The 20,061-nt window shown below is 39.0% G+C and overlaps 3 protein-coding genes across 9 annotated transcripts; 2 read left to right on the top strand and 1 right to left on the bottom strand.

The window, feature by feature from the left end:
• The first annotated feature begins 232 nt into the window (after positions 1-232).
• st6galnac4 (ST6 (alpha-N-acetyl-neuraminyl-2,3-beta-galactosyl-1,3)-N-acetylgalactosaminide alpha-2,6-sialyltransferase 4) lies at positions 233-6,191 on the top strand. 2 transcript variants are annotated; one of them, XM_078270840.1, is made up of 5 exons: positions 234-630; positions 760-906; positions 1,519-1,928; positions 2,910-3,017; positions 3,131-6,191. In XM_078270840.1, the coding sequence occupies exons 1-5, from the start codon at positions 619-621 to the stop codon at positions 3,315-3,317; spliced, it is 864 nt and encodes a 287-aa protein (XP_078126966.1). In that variant the 5' UTR covers positions 234-618; the 3' UTR covers positions 3,318-6,191. The 2 variants fall into 2 exon arrangements, with proteins under 2 accessions (XP_078126967.1, XP_078126966.1); XM_078270841.1 differs by lacking the exon at positions 2,910-3,017 and having other exon boundaries at positions 233-630.
• Positions 6,192-7,061: 870 nt separating this feature from the next.
• On the top strand, positions 7,062-14,066 carry st6galnac6 (ST6 (alpha-N-acetyl-neuraminyl-2,3-beta-galactosyl-1,3)-N-acetylgalactosaminide alpha-2,6-sialyltransferase 6). 6 transcript variants are annotated; one of them, XM_078270837.1, is made up of 7 exons: positions 7,062-7,193; positions 7,721-7,849; positions 8,233-8,311; positions 10,198-10,392; positions 11,510-11,922; positions 12,041-12,148; positions 12,278-14,066. In XM_078270837.1, exons 3-7 carry the CDS (start codon positions 8,288-8,290, stop codon positions 12,468-12,470), a joined length of 933 nt encoding a protein of 310 aa, XP_078126963.1. In that variant the 5' UTR covers positions 7,062-7,193; positions 7,721-7,849; positions 8,233-8,287; the 3' UTR covers positions 12,471-14,066. The 6 variants fall into 6 exon arrangements, with proteins under 6 accessions (XP_078126963.1, XP_078126961.1, XP_078126962.1 ...); XM_078270835.1 differs by having other exon boundaries at positions 7,062-7,209; XM_078270836.1 differs by having other exon boundaries at positions 7,062-7,227.
• A 181-nt stretch (positions 14,067-14,247) lies between these two features.
• Positions 14,248-19,695, bottom strand: spout1 (SPOUT domain containing methyltransferase 1). The gene is made up of 12 exons (XM_078270833.1): positions 19,604-19,695; positions 19,471-19,510; positions 18,314-18,427; positions 18,067-18,226; positions 17,882-17,971; positions 17,751-17,800; positions 16,971-17,101; positions 15,840-15,912; positions 15,631-15,729; positions 15,344-15,446; positions 14,738-14,885; positions 14,248-14,575 (listed from the first exon to the last, which is right to left on the bottom strand). Exons 1-12 carry the CDS (start codon positions 19,649-19,651, stop codon positions 14,489-14,491), a joined length of 1,143 nt encoding a protein of 380 aa, XP_078126959.1. The 5' UTR covers positions 19,652-19,695; the 3' UTR covers positions 14,248-14,488.
• Positions 19,696-20,061: the final 366 nt, after the last annotated feature.

Raw genomic sequence — 20,061 nt, 5'->3', positions numbered from 1 at the left:
TACTTTTCAAAATAAAAAAGCGAATATTAGCCTATATAGCTTATAAGAAGTGCGTTGACAGATCTCTTCTGTAGTTTTCAAATCCTATTGTACGCTACGATTTAAAGCCAGGGTTTTGCATGAATGTGTATGTATATCATAAAAATGTAGATTTGCTTTTTCCTGCCTGAGTGTTGTGTGTTTAGAACACACTTTTGTTGTGAAAAAGTCGGATCGGAAGCCTTGTTCTGGATAGAGGAATGAGTGCGTATTTATGAGGCAGGGCCTCGAAATCGTCGTCTTCTAACAAAACGGGTGCGATAACAGTACAGTAGACGACTCAACCGTTTTTAGGACAGTTAATTCAAATATGCTATAGATTTAACAAGAATGGTGGAATAGGCTAACAGTGGAACTGTTCGCCAGGCAATGGAAACTAAGTTACACCGAAAAGAAAAAGGACTCCGGATTTGAGAATAAACCGAAAGCAGCCATTCAAATCTGTAAATATGAATCCCTTTGATTAGGACTCCTCAATGGCTGGGATTGTCTTTCTCGTCGCTTCTGCCTCAAGTTAAACGGCTGGGAAAATGAGTGCAGTCGGGCTCCCTGGAGAAGGGCTTTCCCAAGGGCCTTGATATGAAATATCAGGTACGAGCCGGTCATTTCATGTAATGCGAGTAATGTTAATCATATATTAGCTAGATATGTCTATAATAATGTCCGGACGAACACCCATCAACCCTAAACCGCCCTCACTTTTTTCCCCGACCAATATAGGAAAAACGCTGCTGGCTCTGCCTGCTCAGCCTGAGCCTTCTTCTGTTGTTTTGGCTTGGACATTTTATACGGGACTTTCTATCGCCTGCCGGGCAAAGCAACGGGCTCAGGGGCTACATGAGGATCGCCCCCGGCAGGATGGACCAGGTTAGAGGCAGAGCTGAGGTTACACAAAATACAGCGTCATAGCTCATTAGTTAATGATGACCATGAAAATGATTTTGGATCCTTTATAATAAAAGTATCTTTTAGTTCCAAATATGCTATCAGGAATAGGGCTAACAATAAACGGTTACTTTAAATATGGATGACTCTGCCAATTGGTTTCTCGATTAATTAATACATTTATAATTGATTTTGAATTCAATTTACGCCTAAGACAAAGAAAAGTAACAAATGCTCCCAAATGAAAAGCTGGAACTGGGGGAATGCTAGGCATATTGCAGTTAATGAGTTATTTTTAAATAAGTAATTTATTTTTATTTATTTGTTTTGCCTCCGTATTCTTTCTGACTACTTGCAAAGCAAAGCAAAGCAAAAATATCAGACCAAGTGTTGGTTTCAACTTTGTTACTTAAATCAGACATCAAATACATCTTTTGGGAGTTTTCGATCAACAATGACAACAATTAGCAGGCTATGCTTCACAGTCAGACATGTAAATAGATAATGCAGCATAACTTCTGAGTTATAAAACAATGAACTCATTGTATGTGTGAAACCTAAAACAACTTTCTTATACTGTCCTCTTTCTCTCAGGTCCTGCACATGCACTGCAGCCAGTGTGCCTTGGTCTCCAGCTCAGGTCAGATGCTCGGAGCTGGTCTTGGAGAAGAGATAGACAAAGTCGGATGTGTGATCCGGATGAACAATGCCCCCACACAGGGGTATGAGAAAGACGTAGGAAACCGCACCAGTATTCGGGTTGTGTCTCACACCAGCGTTCCCCTGTTGGTAAAAAATGAGAGCTATTATTTCAATCAATCAGCAGGAACCACCTATGTGTTCTGGGGTCCTGAGAGGAACATGCGGCAAGACGGGCATGGACATACCTTCAATACTCTTCTGAAAATAGCAAAAAAGTATGCAAACGTCAGAATCTACACTGTGACCAGAGAGAAGATTCAGTACTGTGATGGTGTGTTTCAGAACGAAACTGGAAAAAACAGGTACAGTATGAGTTTAGCGTCACCAGTCCAATAAATGAAAGCCTTGGCTGATGCACTTGTTTGTTTTCCAAGCATTATATTAAAGTAAGAGCCAGTGATGGAGGAAGTATTCAGATGCTTTACTTAAAGGAATACGCCGACTTATTGGGACTTATTCACCGTAATCCCCAGAGTTAGATAAGTCCATACATACCCTCAGACAGAGTTACAACACGCACAGAGATGAGAAGGGTATGTATCAACTTGTCTAACTCTGGGGGTTACTGTGAATAAGCTAAAGTCCCAGTAAGTCGGCGTGTTCCTTTAAGTAAAAGTACTAATACCATACTGTAAAAACTAAGTTAAACTCCTGCGTTGAAAAGGTTACTTAAGTAAAAGTATACTTAAATGTATCAAAAGTAGAAAAAGCTGAACATTTTCCCCTGTTAATGTTGTTACTCATGCATTCATATAAAAGCAGGATTTTACTGTTGTAGTTGGTTGAGGAGAGGTGGAGCTTATGTTTACCTATTTTGTATAGGACTGTAACTAATGATCATTTTAATTAGGCTATGGATTAATCTGCACATTATTTTCTCTATTCATCAATTGAATTTGTTTGTTTTTGGTTGTTTTGTAAAAAATCAGAAAACGTCCCAGTTAGAGAGTGAATGCCGTAAACATATTCTTTGTAGATCTTTACAATCATTCCCCGAAAGAACCAAGCAGGCCTGTCTTGTTGCACGGCCCACATTTTCTTCAAAATAAGATACTTCCATGTGTACAGGAAATAACTAAATAATTGATCAAAATATACGCAAACTTTACACATTTTAGTGACGTACCACTATGTATTGGGGTCATTTATAATGAATTATACTGTATAGTAATATAAACAGTAATGATGCAATGTGCAGTTAATGGTCTGAGTTTAATTTTGGCCATGTAGCCTAAGAGGTTTAAATAAGTCTTTTAAGAACAGATGTTTGGTGTCTTACTCAGAATGAAGACGGGGGCGTTTCTCAGTACTGGATTCTTTACAATGATTCTGGCTATAGATATGTGTGACAGCATCCATGTCTATGGAATGATTGATTATAACTACTGCAGGTGAGACGTTTTACATAATGACCCCATTTTATGATCTATACTCCACCTCCATCTTTATTTTAAGTATCGTAAATTAACTTGAGCTAACTCTGGTACTTTACTTCTTCTGACAGTCGAGCCAATCACAGTGTTGTTCCTTACCATTACTACGAGAGGAACCGACTCAATGAGTGCAGGATGTACCATGTCCACGAGCACACACAACGTGGGGGTCATCGCTTCATCACTGAGAAGGCCATCTACGCCAAATGGGCAACACGGCACAAGATGATGTTTAAACACCCCTCTTGGAGCCTCTAAGGAAGAGGATATTAAAACCCAGAAGTTGTCGTGATGTTCCTTGACCCTACAGTGGTATTCACTTTTATTGGCTTTTGGTCTTCTTTGCTGAAGACCAAGCCGATAATCGGCCGCCGGACAGTCTGGCAAGGTCAGTGACTCGAGTCTGTTCGGTGTGTTCCGTGCCATCGTCCGTTGGAGGAGCTGTCGGCCTTCATTTTGGCCGACCTGACATGCTCAGTCGGAGACAGGGCAGTCGGGACTCACCCGGAAATGGCAAGTGGAATGACCGTGACTAAGCCTCTCAAAATCTGACAAGTCTTTTAAACTGACCTTTGTCGATCTGAAATGAAGACAGATTCAGCAACTGCATGGCCTATTTCTCGCTTAAAATGTTTTCAGAAACATGTTTCGGTGAACTATTTTAGTACAATATGAGATCGTAATCTGAATGAGTTGCCAGTAATGGCCGGTTGAAAAATCCAAAATCCGGAAGCAGCAGCCAGACCCAGGTGACGCGTTCGTCCAATCAACTGCCGATTTTCATTTTTTGGGCGACAATACAGATTAGCGCCGCCTGCTGTTATGGAGACGTATTACGTCTCGTCGCTTTGGTGTGTTCCGAGGCACTTTTTTGACCAACTCGGGGAGACTGATCAGTCCAGCTGCCTTTTCTGCCAACGGTCGGCCGTCGGCTCTGTGTGTAGCTGCCTTAATCAGAGACTTTATCAAGTACATGGCATTGTTACTCCTGGATCGTAGCTTTCATTTGACTTTTTTTTTTACCATCTCAACAGTTTTTTAAGTAGAAAAAAGTTACATTTGATACAAGCTAATAGTGGATAAAATAATCTGCAGTATAAAATTATGTTTTAGATGTACCAGATGTATCAGTATTCAACTGATAACAGTTAAATTACCACTTTCAGTATTACTGAATACTTACCGTCAAGTATAGCCATATATCAGAATAGATACTGATTCAAAAATATTAAGCAACTAAACAAAGCACTAAAACCAGTTTAAACCAAAGCTTACTATTTTTAATTCTTTATACCTGTGCCTTGACTTTCTGTTTGATTCTGCACAATGTTTTATTTTACACTGCAATCAGGCGTGCAGCTAGCCTATAAATCTAGACGCATCCTAGCGGCAGAAAATGTAATTTGCAGCCAGGGTCCATCTAGCAACTCTCCGTTGGCTTGTGAGCTGGAAAAAACAAACTCTGGCTGGGTCAATCACATCGTGTATAGAGTCGGTGGGTGGGCTTATGGCTGCTGCTGCTGGCGAACAGCGGCCTTTCGAATCGGCCTTGGCCGCAACTCTGGGAGACTTGGAGTTAAGCTTTTCTTTGAGAAAAGAACAAAGAACGGCACTGAAGTCATTCTTAAAAAAGGAAGATATGTTCAGAGTTTTGCCGACCAGATACGGCAAAAATGTAATCTATCAACTAGCATTGCTCTGGTTGGTTGTAGCGCTATCCTATTGAGTGCAGAGGGAATTTGAAAGACAACCGTTTATCCCGCCCCTCAGATTGAGCCCTGCCAACGGTGAGTTCCCAGACCCAACATCTTGATGTGGGTCTGGGTCTGGATGCACCTTTACTCCCTTAAACAGGAAGTGTATTGTTTAAGGCTGGAACTATTGATTAATTTCAGGAGCAATTCATCTGGCAGTTACTTTCTCAATGAATCATTTGGTCTACAAATTGTCAAGAAATAGTAACAAGAAATGTCCATCACAATTTGAATTGTTTGTCTCAATCATTGGTCCAAAAGTTATTGAATTTACAATCATAGTAGACTAAGAAAACCAGCAAATAATCACATTTGAAGGAATGAATCAAACGATTAATCGACTACCAAAACAGTTGCTGATTAACTTTCTGTCGATAGACCTCAATTAATGAATTGACTTATCGTTTCAGTCCTAATATTCATACACCAGACCAACAACAAATGAACATACCGAGTCATGCAGTTTCAGGCTGATACTTTATTCTTCATAAACTACTTTTATATTCTATATTATATTACTTTTATTTTTGTAAGATTTGATATTGATGATTTATGCTCATTACTTGCCCTGACTGCAATCAGTAACAGTGTTTAAATGCTTGACTTAGTAAGCTTTTCATTTATTCAAAACGTGTTAATGTGAACAGTGTCCAGATATTTCCATTGGGAGCCAAGTTTAACCCAAAGAGAGATCATGCAGACATACTGTATGTCTCCCAGTATGTGATGATATATACCAACCACAGAGCACACAGTATTAAAATGTAACTGCCTAGTGGTCTACTGTCCACTACTCTGTCTTCAGCACCACAGACAACAGTCCTCTGATATACAATCAATGGCCAACAAACAGTATTAAATACAATGAGCAAGAATACAAACGGATCTTTGTGTTTAGTGTGTATTATCTGTGTTCGAACCCTCAGACCAGATTTCTTGGAAGGCTGATGGGGCAAACGTTTGCAGTATGTGGCATCCTAAACCTCTGACAGAGTCTTGGTGTTTTAACTTTGAATGTAATTGGTCCGAACCATAAACACAAAATGAGTTACTTGTCTTCAGACATCTACTTTTACCCTTCATATGCTTGTTGACTATGAAAAACATAGCACTGCCTTTTCAGTCGCATAATGCTTATTTTGTGACAAATTCCAAAGACTGGAATAGTATTTGCACAAACTACTGTGTCAAAATATTTACTGGGATTTACATATTATTAGAAAGGAATTTGTTTCAATTAAAATGTATTATTAATTACTTTTTGGTTACCATAAGTAGTCGACTTATGTTGTGAACTGTGCAAAGTACAAACTTGAATGTAAACTTGACCACTGGTTACAGCAGATGGGTGTCAACACGAATAAATCAGCTGACAGTCTGAGTGTGTGAGTTTGACTTTGTATGAGAATATTAGACAAATGGTCTTTATCTCTGTCTTTTTTAGACCACTTGAATTCAGTCAACGGCTCTACACACCCTTGGTCCACCCACACAGGTGTTTTCACTGATAGGACTTTTTTGCAGGACAGTGTGGGCGTGTACAAACTGCTACACTGACAGTTTCACACACTCTAGTAGGGACTACTACTTTTATTTTCAAATTCATTTTAATTTAATAAAAGAATGTAATGTCTATATGTTAGATAGATAGATAGAGAATAGAGATAGATAGATCGATAGATAGATAGATAGATAGAGAATAGAGATAGATAGATCGATAGATACAGTATGTTTACCTATTAAGCAGGGTGCATAAAAATGGAATAAACAGAACAAAAGTTGAATAAATAGAACAAAGACAAATAGAGCAAATATGAATGAAAAGTAATGTATAAGTTTTACAAATAGTAAAACAAGCGTTTAAAAAGTGACAGTCATGATGGGAAGGTAGCAATATAAGGGGGTGTTTGCAAACAGCAATTACATAATGGATTATTTGCACTTAAATGAGGCCTTATGGTGAACCCATATGAACCCAATTCAAACCCATTTACAGTGTTGGGAGTAACGCGTTACAAAAGTAACACAATTACAGTAATGTATTCCTTTTTGCTGTAATGCAGTAATATAACGCATTACTAATTAAATTTCGGTAATATTATACTCGTTACAATCTCAGTAACGCAAGTTACAACGCATTTTAACGCAACATTTAGTGGTGTATTGTTTTTTTAAGAATTCACCAACACCGCGACACATTTCTTCACAGGAAGAAAAAAAAGTTATTAAAAAAAATGATTTCCTGTTGCTGTATTCGATGGTTGAGATGACTGCAGAGACAGATACGTTTGCGAGATGGACATTATTTTCAGAAGTTATTACGCTGCGTTGAAGTGAGCTGTCCTGTTTCTGTTCCCGTGGTCAGAGCCAACCAGAGACGGTACGGACAGTGCTGGGCAAGTTACTTCCAAAATGTAATACATTATAGATTACTAGTTACTGTCATTTGAGAGTAATTAGTTATATTACAATATTACTGTCTCTGAATTGTAATGCGTTACACTACGTTTGCATTATTATTGAGTTACTTTCACCAAAATAACAGCGGAAGTTTGATTTGGCAGCTAGCTTGAAAAAAGGCTGTATAAAGAGGTACATTGCAGCGCAGTACCAGCACTGTCTGATTTACTAAACAACTTTGTAACTGAAAGACACTCAAATGCTACTTCAAATGTTTAAAATCCATGACTAAATGAATTTATTATTATAGTAACATTTTTCATGGAATTATGCAGGACTAATATTTTTTAAATTAACATATATATATATATATATCTCACGTACCCCCTGCAGTACTCCAAAGTACCCCTAGGGGTACACGTACCCCCATTTGAGAAACACTGGTGAGGGTTGCGTTTGGGTCGACCCATAGACAGTATATAAGAAGGGTCGACCTCTGTGCTGCAGTGACGGACGTAGTGGTGACGTCAACGAGTGGCGCAGGAAGATAATGGGGCACGAGAGAGAGAGAGAGAGAGAGAGAGAGAGAGACAGACATCATACATCATACACTGAGACTGCAACGGCCATGAAACGGTAAACACTGGATTAATACTGGTGTCGATTATGACACTGTGATATGTCATGTTAGCTAATATCTTAATCATATCAGCGGGGATGTTGTTTAAAAACAACGAACGCAGAATGGCTGCGTAAAAGATGGTATTTTGTGTGTCAAAACAACGTTAAATTGCCTTCTATTTTTATAGCGTTAGCTAGCTAGGTAAATATGAGCTAAAATATAACTGGCTATATAGGATATGACACTACAATTAATATATCTCGTTATACTGTATATTAAGCAAATAACTACATACGTGTAAAATAACCGCCCAATATTTAGCTAAATAGTTGATATATCGGTGTCATAACATTTGCATTCATGGATTTCAGTCTCTGTTTTTGTCTCTTCTGGTCAGATATGGTGACAGACTGTCACAGCCAGTGTGCTGGTACACAGCCTGATCAGACAGCATGGGGTTAAAGCTCACTGGCAAGGTAAGAAAAAAACAAACAGGAGGATGTGGCACTCAGACCTCTTGCCCTTCATCATCATCAGTATTATCATTGTCAGAGACCAGGGGCCGAGTGGGACCAAACAAATCTACCGGGAAATGTCGTAGACCACCGGCCCTCAGGGCCAAATTGAGAAAAGGGAAGCCACTGACCTACCTTACAGGTTCCAGACTAGGCGAGTAGAGGGTCTGAGTTTTAAACTGATTAGGTGTAATGTTTTCATAACCAAATGTGTACTTGTAGCTTTGGTTACTCAAGATAGTAGGCTACACACAGCTACGGATTCCACCAAAACAAACAACCTAAGTCCTGCCTTCCACTTCCTGTTAATACTTCTTTTTCATTTTGGAATCTGACAGAGACCAAGCAGTAAAGCAATGAGGAAAACAGGAGTTTGTTGAAAAGTGGGTTTTTATTTACCTCAAAAAAATGCAAAAAACAATATAAACCAAGAACTTAATATCTAGGCCTATAAAAGAGGTCAACACAATGTAACTTAACCCAAAAATAGCAACAACAAAACAAGATATGAATTCAACAAACTGACCTCCTTGAAGGAGACAAAAGGGGACATATATACCTACTTGGCCAAACCAAATTACACACACGGGGAAAACCAAAATGGACATAATTGCAACTAATACAAATTAACCCAACCTAAACCTAAATCCCCCCTCCAGCATGGTAGCTGATGGCACAGCCCAATTGGCAGGCCATAGTATATAACAGTCCTTCAGCCTTGGCCACACCCTTTCTGCACTGGGATAGATGCGCCACCAGCATGGTAACAAAGATAACAGAAAACCTTACAATGTAGAAAAGAGTGCACTCCATTTAAACCATGTAAAGCTAAAAGAAATAATGTGGATTATGAATTAACCGAACAGTGTAATGTGTTTGTTTTGATGCCTGAATTGTTTGGGGTGTGGCTGACTGCACATTGTGCACAATAAATTAATGTGTACTAAACAGCATGGGGTGAAATTGTGTACCATATTACCATGGCTGGCTGTTTTCACCTGTGTGGCCTAGGCCATCACAATCATCATTATCAGCCAGGGCAAAGAGTATTACATCCATGCAGTTATCATTCTAAACAATTGTATTGTTTAGAAGTGTTGGAGGAAGTATTCAGATCCTTCATTTATGTAAAATCTAATATCACACTGTAAACATACTAGTCATGCATTTAAAATGTTCCTTATGATTACTCATAACTTAATGTTCAAGCAGCATTTTACTGTTGAGGTGGAGCTTTTGACATTTTTTGTATAGAGCTGCAACCAATGATTATTTACATTGATTAATCTGCTGATTTGTGTTTTTCTCAACTGATTGGTTTGTAAAATGTCAAAGTAGTGAGAAAAGCCCACCACAATTACCCAGTGCCCAAAGCGACATCTTGTTTCGGCCAACCAAACGTCCAAACCTCTACATTATTGTACTACCATTTAAGGTAAAGGGTGGCACGGTGGTGCAGTGGTTAGCACTGTTGCATCATAGCAAGAAGGGTCTGGTTAAAGCTAATGCAGGGATGGATAATTTATGCCAAGGAAATGCTGAAAGGAAGAAGCTGAAACCATGAAGGTTTTGACATTGTTGCCTGAAAAGCTCTAATTTTATATACTATACTGCTGAGTATTTTAGTCTAAAAAAATGCACAATATTTTATAAGCTCATCATAGGTTTTGGATGTAAAATCCAAAATGTGTTACTTAACTACAGCTGTTAAGTTGTGGAGTAAAATGTACAATTTTTCCCTCTAAAATGTAGTAAAGCAGAAGTATAAAGTGGCACAAAATTGTAGTAATTAAAGTACAAGTAGTTGAGTAAATGTGCTTAGTTCACCACTGTTGTTTACACCGCAGGGACAACAGAGCCACAGGCTGGTGATCTTTGCAGCCATCTTCGTCCTGATGACACTCCTCATCCTGTATGGCTCCAACAATGTCAACGATACTATTTATGCTCCCTTTCATGTGGCTACACATTATGCTTTCAAGGCCACAGATCTGAAGAAGTGGTCCGGGAAAGACGGTTATGTGCCATTTCATGGGAACAAGGTACTTCATGGCTTGGTAGCAAACACAGAAATGTGTTTTTATGTGTCATTGTGTGTGAGACGATGTTTCTGTTAGGGACTGGTTTCGATTTGAGTGTGCATGCTATTAGTTGTTGCTGTATAAATATCAGTGAAGGATGCAGCAGAATAAGTGAAATGTTACTGCTGCACTGAGCAAATGTAACTTCAGTACTCTAAATAGAACAGGAAGTCAGTAATAGGAACAACCCAAAGGAAGTGGTGCACATTGGAAAAAATGCGTATTGCTGTCAGTGAAAGGCTATAGGCATGGACCTCCACGTCACACTAGGCTTCTGCAGCTTATGTAAGACATTATCAGGTGATTATTTAAAGTGCTCATATTATGCTTTTTTGGCTTTTTTTTTCCTTTTGTGTTCTATCTTTTTTGTGCATGTAATAGGTTTACAAAGTGAAAAAGCCCAAAGTCCACCCCAAAGGGACTTACCATCTCCAACAGAAAACACTGTTCACAAACTGCTCCAAACAGCTCTATTGTAGTCCAGCCTTTACTTCCGTGACGAACGTGCGTCACTTTGTAACACACGTTATAATGCTCGCCTAGCTGCTAGCGTGGCACGCCCTCATGCTCTGCTACTGACAAGCTGGCAGTGCTTACCTGGGTACTGCACAGGTCACAAAGCAAACAGCGGGAAACTGTAGGTGAACTGTTTTGTGAGATTTCCCTCCAAATGAGCCAGATAACACCTTCCTGTTCTGTTCTCAGCGTTGTTTTTTTCTTTCTGCCTGTTTCTGCTTGTCTTTATAATATCCATCATTATACTTGAGCTTAAACTGAAAAGATAAATGATTGCAACAAATGACGAGCCCTAAACTTGTAAAGGAAAAAATAAGCTAGGAGAGCAGCCATCTAAACTTCCTCAGTATTCCCGGCAGTGTGAAGTTGTTGCCATGAGTTGTTTTCAAGCTCCATTAACTCCACCACTCGGGAGTATACAGCCACGCAGTAGTGTTCACTGGTTTTTAGCAAGCTCTGTTAATTCAACTTCTTAATTCAGCGATGGAAAACATTACATCAAAATTGAGCTTGTTAGAAAACAAATTCACAGTAAGGGTAATGGTGTTTCTATTCATTTCAGAGTATGAACCTACGCTGCCGTAACTGTGCGCTGGTGACGAGTTCCAGCCATGTCCTGGGTAGTCGAGCAGGGGAAGAGATCGACCACACGGAGTGCGTGATTCGTATGAACGACGCGCCCACATTGGGGTACGAGACCGACGTAGGGAACCAGACCTCTCTGAGGGTCGTAGCCCACTCCAGTGTGTTCAGGGTGGTCCGGAGGCCTAAAGAGTTGCTACAGAGGCCAGACAGCAGCCCTGTGATCATCTTCTGGGGACCCCCAAGCAAGATTGGGAAGGAGGCCAAAGGAACCTTGTACAGGTTGCTCCAGAGAGTCAGCATGACCTACAGCAACTTGTCTTGTTTCAGTATTACAGCCAACAAGATGCGCAGATTTGACAGTCTGTTTCACAGGGAGACGGGGCGAGATAGGTGAGTATTTAGGGAGCTAGTGTAATGTGAATCTTTTTATTTTGTATCCGTTCCATATTGGGTAAATGTCACTTTCACAAACTCTGCTTTCCATTTGTTTTGTTGTTTTTTTTCTCAGACAAAAATCTCACTCATGGTTGAGCACCGGCTGGTTCACCATGGTCATAGCCATTGAGATATGTGATAATATCAAAGTATATGGGATGGTTCCACCCAATCACTGTGGGTGAGTATAATAATGGCACTCATCAACCTATGTAGAATCTTCAAATCACTATTAACCCATTAATTGCCTCATTATTACTAATCACAAATAAACTTGTTAAACTAAGAAATAAACCCCTCCCTTTTCTAGAAAATCCAAACCTGGATCCAAGAAGATTCCCTACCACTACTACAAGCCCAGGGGGCCTGATGAATGTGTAACATATCTACAGAATGAGGGCGGCAGAAGAGGGGGCCACCATCGCTTTATCACAGAGAAACAAGTGTTTGCACGCTGGGCAAAGCAGTACAACATCACCTTCACTCATCCTAAATGGTTGTAGACTTTTGTGAAAACCAGTAAGATCTATCCGCACTCACAGAGGCTGAATGGGAATGAGCGCTATGGGCCGACTTCCCTTCAAAAAGCCACGTGATGAGTAACCGCTATTTTCAGGAATCTCCGCAAGGATGAAAAATCTTTTGGACCAAGCTATTATTGGACCAAATGACTGAAAAGAGTGCAGGAGCTCAGTTTGGAAGGGGAAATACTATATTGTGTATATTCCACAGCGACATGTGGTGGCCATTGAAACAGGTGGTTTTTTTTTTTTGTAAATAGAAAAGGAAATGAATTTAAAGATGAATTTTTACATGTTTATATTTTTGTTATTACGTATTGAAAATGCACTTATGTTTCCAGTGTTGAGGGGGGGGATTATCTCAGCAGGCAAGTGACCTAAACACACTATATTAGCGCTCAGTTAGCCATCTGTCATACAGAGTTATATACTCTACAGTAATAGCAGTCAGATTCAGCAGATCACTAATTCAGTCTACATGTACATTGTAGCCCTCTGATGCAGTATGTGAGCAGTGTGGCTGGGTACAGTACCAGTTCCTGAACTGATACCAAATCTATCATTATCTTTAGCTTGAATAATATAAACATTTCTACATACCTTTTTGATTGGGAAAAAAACAACTAAAAAGTCATACATTGGCAAAGATGGGATTTAAATAAGGAAATATCTGAATCATAGATAAAGACAACTGCCGGCTTATAAGTTAAGGCTTTATTGATCTCTAGAAGGCGAACTTGGTGGTTCTACAGATACCTTTTTAGTGATTCAACAGGGACAAACTATTCCTCTACGTTAACCTAACACATAAGACAATCAGATGGCTGAAATTCTGCGGCACCATATTTATTCTAGATAATTGCCACATTATACAGAGTACTATTTCAAATTAATAATTTGTTACACCCTCAATTTGAAGGTATTAGTTGTTCATTGTAACATTTTTGCTGTATTAGATGTTGATTTGAATGTTTTCATGAAAATTAGACTTTAAACAAAACTGTTGCCTCGTGAACTTAAAACCGTTTTACCTCAGTGGCATTCCAGTGCATGCATCTTAAGTTCAAATAGTTCACAAAATGCATTATGGTCGTGTTATGTATCAGTATGTTGCTCCTAGGACTGCACGATTCAATTAAAATTGAAATTGTTTCATGTTTAGTTTTAAAGTTACAGAGGGTGAAGTTTCTTAAACAATGTTGCCTTTTGCAAGTAACTCATCTGTAAACATTTTGTCAGAATAGTCATTCAGGAGAGGCACGCAATGTGCTTCATTAGCTGTGATCAGAAGCCTGTATCGTTTACTTCTTTGAAACCTTCCTATTCAATAATGAATAGAAAGAAAATACATTGACTGTTGTGCTACTTTACCAACAACTTTTCACAATTATATATATATATCCTTCATGAGATATTTATTGCAGGACTGTTATCAGATGTATCAGTTTTCACTAGTTCATAATCTGGAAAGCGAGTGTATATTAGGTCCAGCCACAAAAACACAGTGGTCACACAACTAGCCCAGAAGAATACTGAAAGCCCATATGAACTTGTCATTAAAATGAAATCTGTCCCTGGCTTTCTTGTCTGAATGATGAAAATTAAATGCTAATATAAAAGGGGCAGATGCATGCATGGCAACTGAGAAGTGATTGAATCTGCAACACAATTAGAGTTGCAGAGGCCTTTAGTCTCATACAAAAGCAGGCATGTGTTTGACCTACATATTATATGCTTTGAAAAATACAATACGAGTCAATTTAAGCCTGTGGATAGTATTTGTATTTAAATATGTACAATTTGTTTAGCCATTTACAAAGACAGACAGAATGAAGACCAAATAAAGCAATATTTAACAGGTATCTAACACACAATGCAAGGATGTGATGTTTGAGATAATAGCCGTTTTTTTTTTTTTTTAAGAGTAAGAAATGCAGATTACCGGTAATCCGGTAAAATGAAAAAACATCTACCACCATGTCTTTGTTTACTTTCCAACACTAATTCTTTAATGAACCAATGGAAGCAACTCTAAAGGCAGCTGTGATCTTCTGTCTCAGCCCCGCCATGGAAACTAAGATGGCCTCCTGTTGAAAAGAAAATAGGAAAAACGTAATTAACTCAATGGTGAACACAAATGCAAGTTGAAGCCAAATAACTTTAGACTGTAAGGCATTTACTTATACAAAGAGTAAACATTGATCTTGCCACACAAAGTTTAGCAAATCTGTCCTATAATAAGCCCTGACCTCTGTGCGAATGGTCCTGCTGCCCTGATCGGGGCATGTGTTGAGGTAAAGGTCAAACAAAACACTGGGATCAGTCACTTCCAGGTTTTGGTCAGTATCTACACTGGCCTCCAATCCCTGAAGACCTCCAAAAACGACCAAAAGATGCCTAAAAAGTGGAAAAGAGTCAAGTTTACGTTAATAAAACAAAATGATAAAATACCAGTAATGGTATAACAAGCATTTACAGCCATGCTAGCAGCTCCGTGGGCTTTGACCTACATACTAATATCAGCTTGCCAACATACTCGCAATGACATGCTGATGTTTAGCAGGTATAATGTTCAACATCTTAGTTTAACATGTTAGCATGCTAACATTTGCTAATTGGCACTAAACAAAGTACAGCTGATACTGATGGTGCTTTTAGTTTTGCAGCATTTGGTCATAAACCGAAGTACTGGACAAATAAACATGTTGATCTGACAATGGCGCTACAGTAAAAGGGATTACCAAAGTCATCATCTTGAGGGGGACGTGGACAGAGCAAAATGCCATGTCGTGCTGCTAGCATGGCTAATTAAAAAGTTCTGACTTCTCCTCCCATCTTATTGGCTCTGAACGTACTTGAATGGTGACAGTGTTGTTTGGTCCACGCTGCTGCCTCTCTCTGAGGTGCCAATAGTCAGATCGTATCCTTCGTCATATGGACTTTCAGTGAAAACTGCGCCTGCATTAACAAACCGACAGCAATAAGGATACAGCATTCACAGCAGGGCCAAGCCTCATATCAGATTATTAAAACACAAAGAAAACACTATTTGGCTTTTAATCCTCCAAGATGTTACAAATTAATCTGGAGCATATGTTTGAGTGTATCACGAGCATTTTAAAAAAAAAGAAAAAAAACTTACTGAGGCAAGATGCCAGGCGAACACTGTAACCCCAGTAGAGACCTGCTTCAGTCCTGGGCAGATGAGGAGCCACCACCGCACCTTTACATATTTTGCTCTCTGAGGACGATGAACAGGACACGTACACTGAACTGATGTGCAGAATCTTGAGTGCATTTACAAATTTTCTCAGGGAAAATAAATACAAAAACACGTTACAGTCTGATTACCTGGACTCTGTGTTTTACTGAGCTTCACTGTGACTCGAAGTCCAGACTGCAGCTGTTTATCAATCCGAACATCCTGTGGGAGCAGATGGACATAGTTCAGTCTATGACAAAATAACAGGCAAATATTATGATTGATGATTATAGTTTGGGTCACTTTTTAAGCACAAATGGCAATATTCACTGGTTCCAGCCCCTCAATTGTTAATGTTTTTGTTTTGTTTTTTGAAAATATGTTTATTGCAGATCAACAGTGGGTACAGACTGCGCTTGTTCATACAAGCAACATTGTTTTCCATTTTCTTATTCATACAACAACAAGCAGCAAACAAGAACATACAGTTGTAATTATTTGGCGGATTCTGAAGATATTATGGTGAGGCACCGTAGCACATATCAAGACTTAGTTAAGAGACCAAAAAGCAAACCAGGAGTCAAAAGAGAGAAGAAAAATTCCCTATGAAACCACTACTATTACATTATCAATATATGTGACCCCTCATCACACAGCAACCTCCCTCAGACCCCTTAAGTGTTTCAAAACCGGTCCCCATGCCCTATCGAACACACTTTTCCTCCCTGCATTCGTAAATCTGAGCTTCTCCAGATGAACTTCGCCCAGCTCTCTTAACCACATTTCAAATCAAGGCACAGCATAATCACAATATAAGTTTTGTAGCCAGTACAGTACCCAGATACACTGGCCATTTGTCCCTGCCAGAGTTCAAAGCAGTGTCATTTGTGGACCCCAGAATGGCCACAAGGTGGTTGGGTTTCCACTGCTTGTTAAAGGCTTTCAAGTAGAAATCAAATACAGAAGACCAGAAAGAGTGGAGGTTAGGACACGTCCAAAATTGGTGTGTGCCAATTGGTAATGTTTACTGGTTTTCTTATATCTCATATGATAGTAAACTCAACATATTTGGGTTTTGGACGGTTGGCTGGACGAATCGCCTTGGGCTCTGAGAAATTTCAATTAGCATTTCTCACCATTTTCTGACATTTTATAATATAAAATACCTGCCATCTTAATCAGAATGACTTTGTTAGTTGCAGCCCTACAGTCCGTATTCTATTGTGAATGCCATCAATACCTTTGATCATACTGTCCACATGAGATGATGACATGCTCACCTTTCTCATTCCACAGTTGACCAATGATCCTTTTCCTTGTTTGATCGGCCTGTCGAGGACTATTCCTTCCCGGTATTCTGATTCATCATCTATCCTCATGTGGTGAGGACTGTCTAAAGGGTTGAGCAAACCTGGTAGGAAAAAATAACTGTAAAGAAAAGGTGTCTTATGTTGCCTTAATTTAAGGGCCTGTTTATAACTGGTAATACAATCTACCTATTAGCTCTCTACCTCGACGACATTTTATTTCAAACTGAACAGTTTTTGTAGTTTGGTACACTTATTAACAGCATCAGCATTTGGAGCTACAGCACTGGCTGTGACAAACAGCTCACAGAGCCCACAAAACCCTCAGCGTCCGATTGTTGCATTTTGTGTCAAACATTACACTCCTTCTCAGAGTCCTAATTCAGTGAAATCTAAACACACAGACATGATGCACACATATTTAGATTAAGTGCGACTTACGCTTTCTGTCAATGTTTTTTTTTTTACATTTGCTAATAAATATCCAAAATCTGCTAACAAATTATAGAAAAAAAAGACGCTCCTTATAACTCCAGAACTTGCCTGAGAATCACATTTTTTCAAGTTTCAAGTTTTTTTCAATACAGTGATACTTGTATTGGAAAAAAAGGAATTGCTAATAGGTAATTAGGCATACTTCTAATTTAGGGTACCAATTTGCCAATTTTATTTTTGGGTGGGGGAGCCACAGTGTCAGACCCTGAAAACCCCTGCTGTAAATGAATGTATGAAAAGGAGTTTTTGAACTTCTACCTGCATACTGTAAATCTTTATGCTTTGGGAAAAACCACTTGCGCAGATACCTGGTGGAGAAGAAAAGCTGTAGTCACAATCTGATAAATAGGCTGATACTGGTCATCTCATTACAATACGTTCCTACTTACTGTGGACATTCCAGGTACTGAAGTATTCTGGCGAGCTGAATACAAGCATGTCCTTTCTTCCCAACACCTTTAAATTCTCCTTCAACGCTCCTGTGTGACACAGACAAAAGCAAAATCGTTTATATTAGCTTCCTGGTGGTTTAGGGAGTGTTTACCAATAAATTGCACCTCATAAGTTAACTTACTTAACATCTTCCCCTTGTTCATCAAACACAACAATCTCATCGACACAGAACACGACACAGGCTCGGGCGATCTGTCCGGCCAGGTACGTACGAAGTTCAGTGGACTGAGCGTTATCCAGGACAGAACCTGGCAGAGCTACACTCACTGTGTAAGCCCGACCTAAGAGATACATGTACAGATGACACATTACAGCAATATATTCACAAGTAGAAGGACTAACAGCAATCCGTGACATGATAAGGTTACCTTTTTTGTTTTGGCTTTGTTCAAGGTTCTCTCCATCTGCGGTGTCTTGCTGTTTCTGCTTTTCTAACTGTTTAATCAGCTTGGTTTCTTTTGTTTGCTTCTTAGCCTCCTTTCCTGTTATTGAGGAAGAACAATGACATTGGTAAGAAAATTCGATATATGTAGACAGACTGGAGATTAAATCTAAATTGACGGTCTAAGGCAGTGGTTCTAAACCTTTTTGGCGTACGACCCTTTAAAATGAGGCCAGATCTACTTGTGACATCTGAGTTTTTATAGCATGATTTTTACTACTCGGATCTGATATCATGTGAAGGATTTAGAGCTGAAACATTTAGTCGATTAGTCAGTCAGTCAGTCAGTCAGTCGACAGATAATTTATCTGCAACTATTTTTTACAATCGAAAATCCAAAGTAATTTTTCGAGTAGAAATTAACTAACATTAACGAGTTCCAGGCAACTTCTCAGTTGTAAGGATGTGTTGCTTTACTTTATCTTATACGATAGGACACTGAATATCTTTGGGTTTTAAACTGTGTTGGCGCAATAAAACAAGCTATGGGAAGACGTCAGCTTGGGCTTTATGAAATTATATCGGACATTTTTCAACATTCTGACATTTTACAGACCGAACCATTGATTGATTAATCAGATTAGCTAATTGATGAAAATAATCATTAGTTGCAGCCCTAGAAGGACTTGGAGATGTCTGCGTAGGTGATAATATAGCTACAGTAGAGCGCAGTAATACATATTACAGGAAACTACTCACTAGTATAGTAAGTATAAATTCATTTCTACATTATTACTGTGGCTAAACACATGCTAAAACATCCCATGAAATACTGAGATATTACCAGCTGTAACGTTATGTTAAAAACAAACAAAATGCACACATTCATTCACTAACAAAGACAATGTTAAACACTTTAACTTAGCGCTATAACGTTAGCGACTAACGTGTGTGTCAAACCAAACTTACTTAAAGATTATTTTTGGGCTTTTCCGCCTTTAATGGACAGGACAGCGAGAACCCTGGACCTCTGCGTCGAGGCATAAACCTCTAAATATGCCCACCCCGGCTACAAAAATCAAACTTATTTAACGTTGACGTTAACGTTAACTGCTAGCTAAATGTAGATAGCTGTTTACTTACTTTCTGCTTTCCTTTTTTTCCAGTCCAGCCTCTCCTCAGGCTGTAAAAATGAACAAATAGCTACATTATAGGTAATATAAAGAAAAGCACAATGTCATTTTTATGTAAAACATTAGTGTAACACTAACGTTACCTGAGAGGCTACAATTTTCAGTCTTTTCGCTGCAACGCCGGTAGACATTTTTGCACGCACTCACCATAGACAGTGGAAAAAAAGGCACTCACACGTGAAGTTTATTTACTTCCGGGTCGCGTCTTCATTTTTTCTATCTTCTTCTTCTTCTTCTTCTTCTTCTTCTTCTTCTTCTTCTTCTTATTATTATTATTATTAGGTTTTTACGGAAGTCCCATATGCTGCATTACTGCCTCCTACTGGTATTGCCCGTTATTTTATCCATTGACTGTACAATTAACAGTCTATGATTTTATCCCATTACAACTTTTTAATTTATGGAAAATTTAAATATGTTTTTCTTCCCTTCTACGGTTCTCTCTTTTTTTATACATCCATGCGGTGACCCCATGGATATATTATGTTCTATTAATACATCCATGGTGACCCCACTATCAAGCACACTTCCGGGTTGCAAT

The sequence above is a fragment of the Sander vitreus genome, chromosome 16, assembly GCF_031162955.1.
Source record: "Sander vitreus isolate 19-12246 chromosome 16, sanVit1, whole genome shotgun sequence".
Classification (NCBI taxonomy): Eukaryota; Metazoa; Chordata; class Actinopteri; order Perciformes; family Percidae; genus Sander; species Sander vitreus.
The sequence above is the reverse complement of the archived record's forward strand: the minus strand, read 5'-3'. Positions and strand labels throughout refer to the sequence as shown.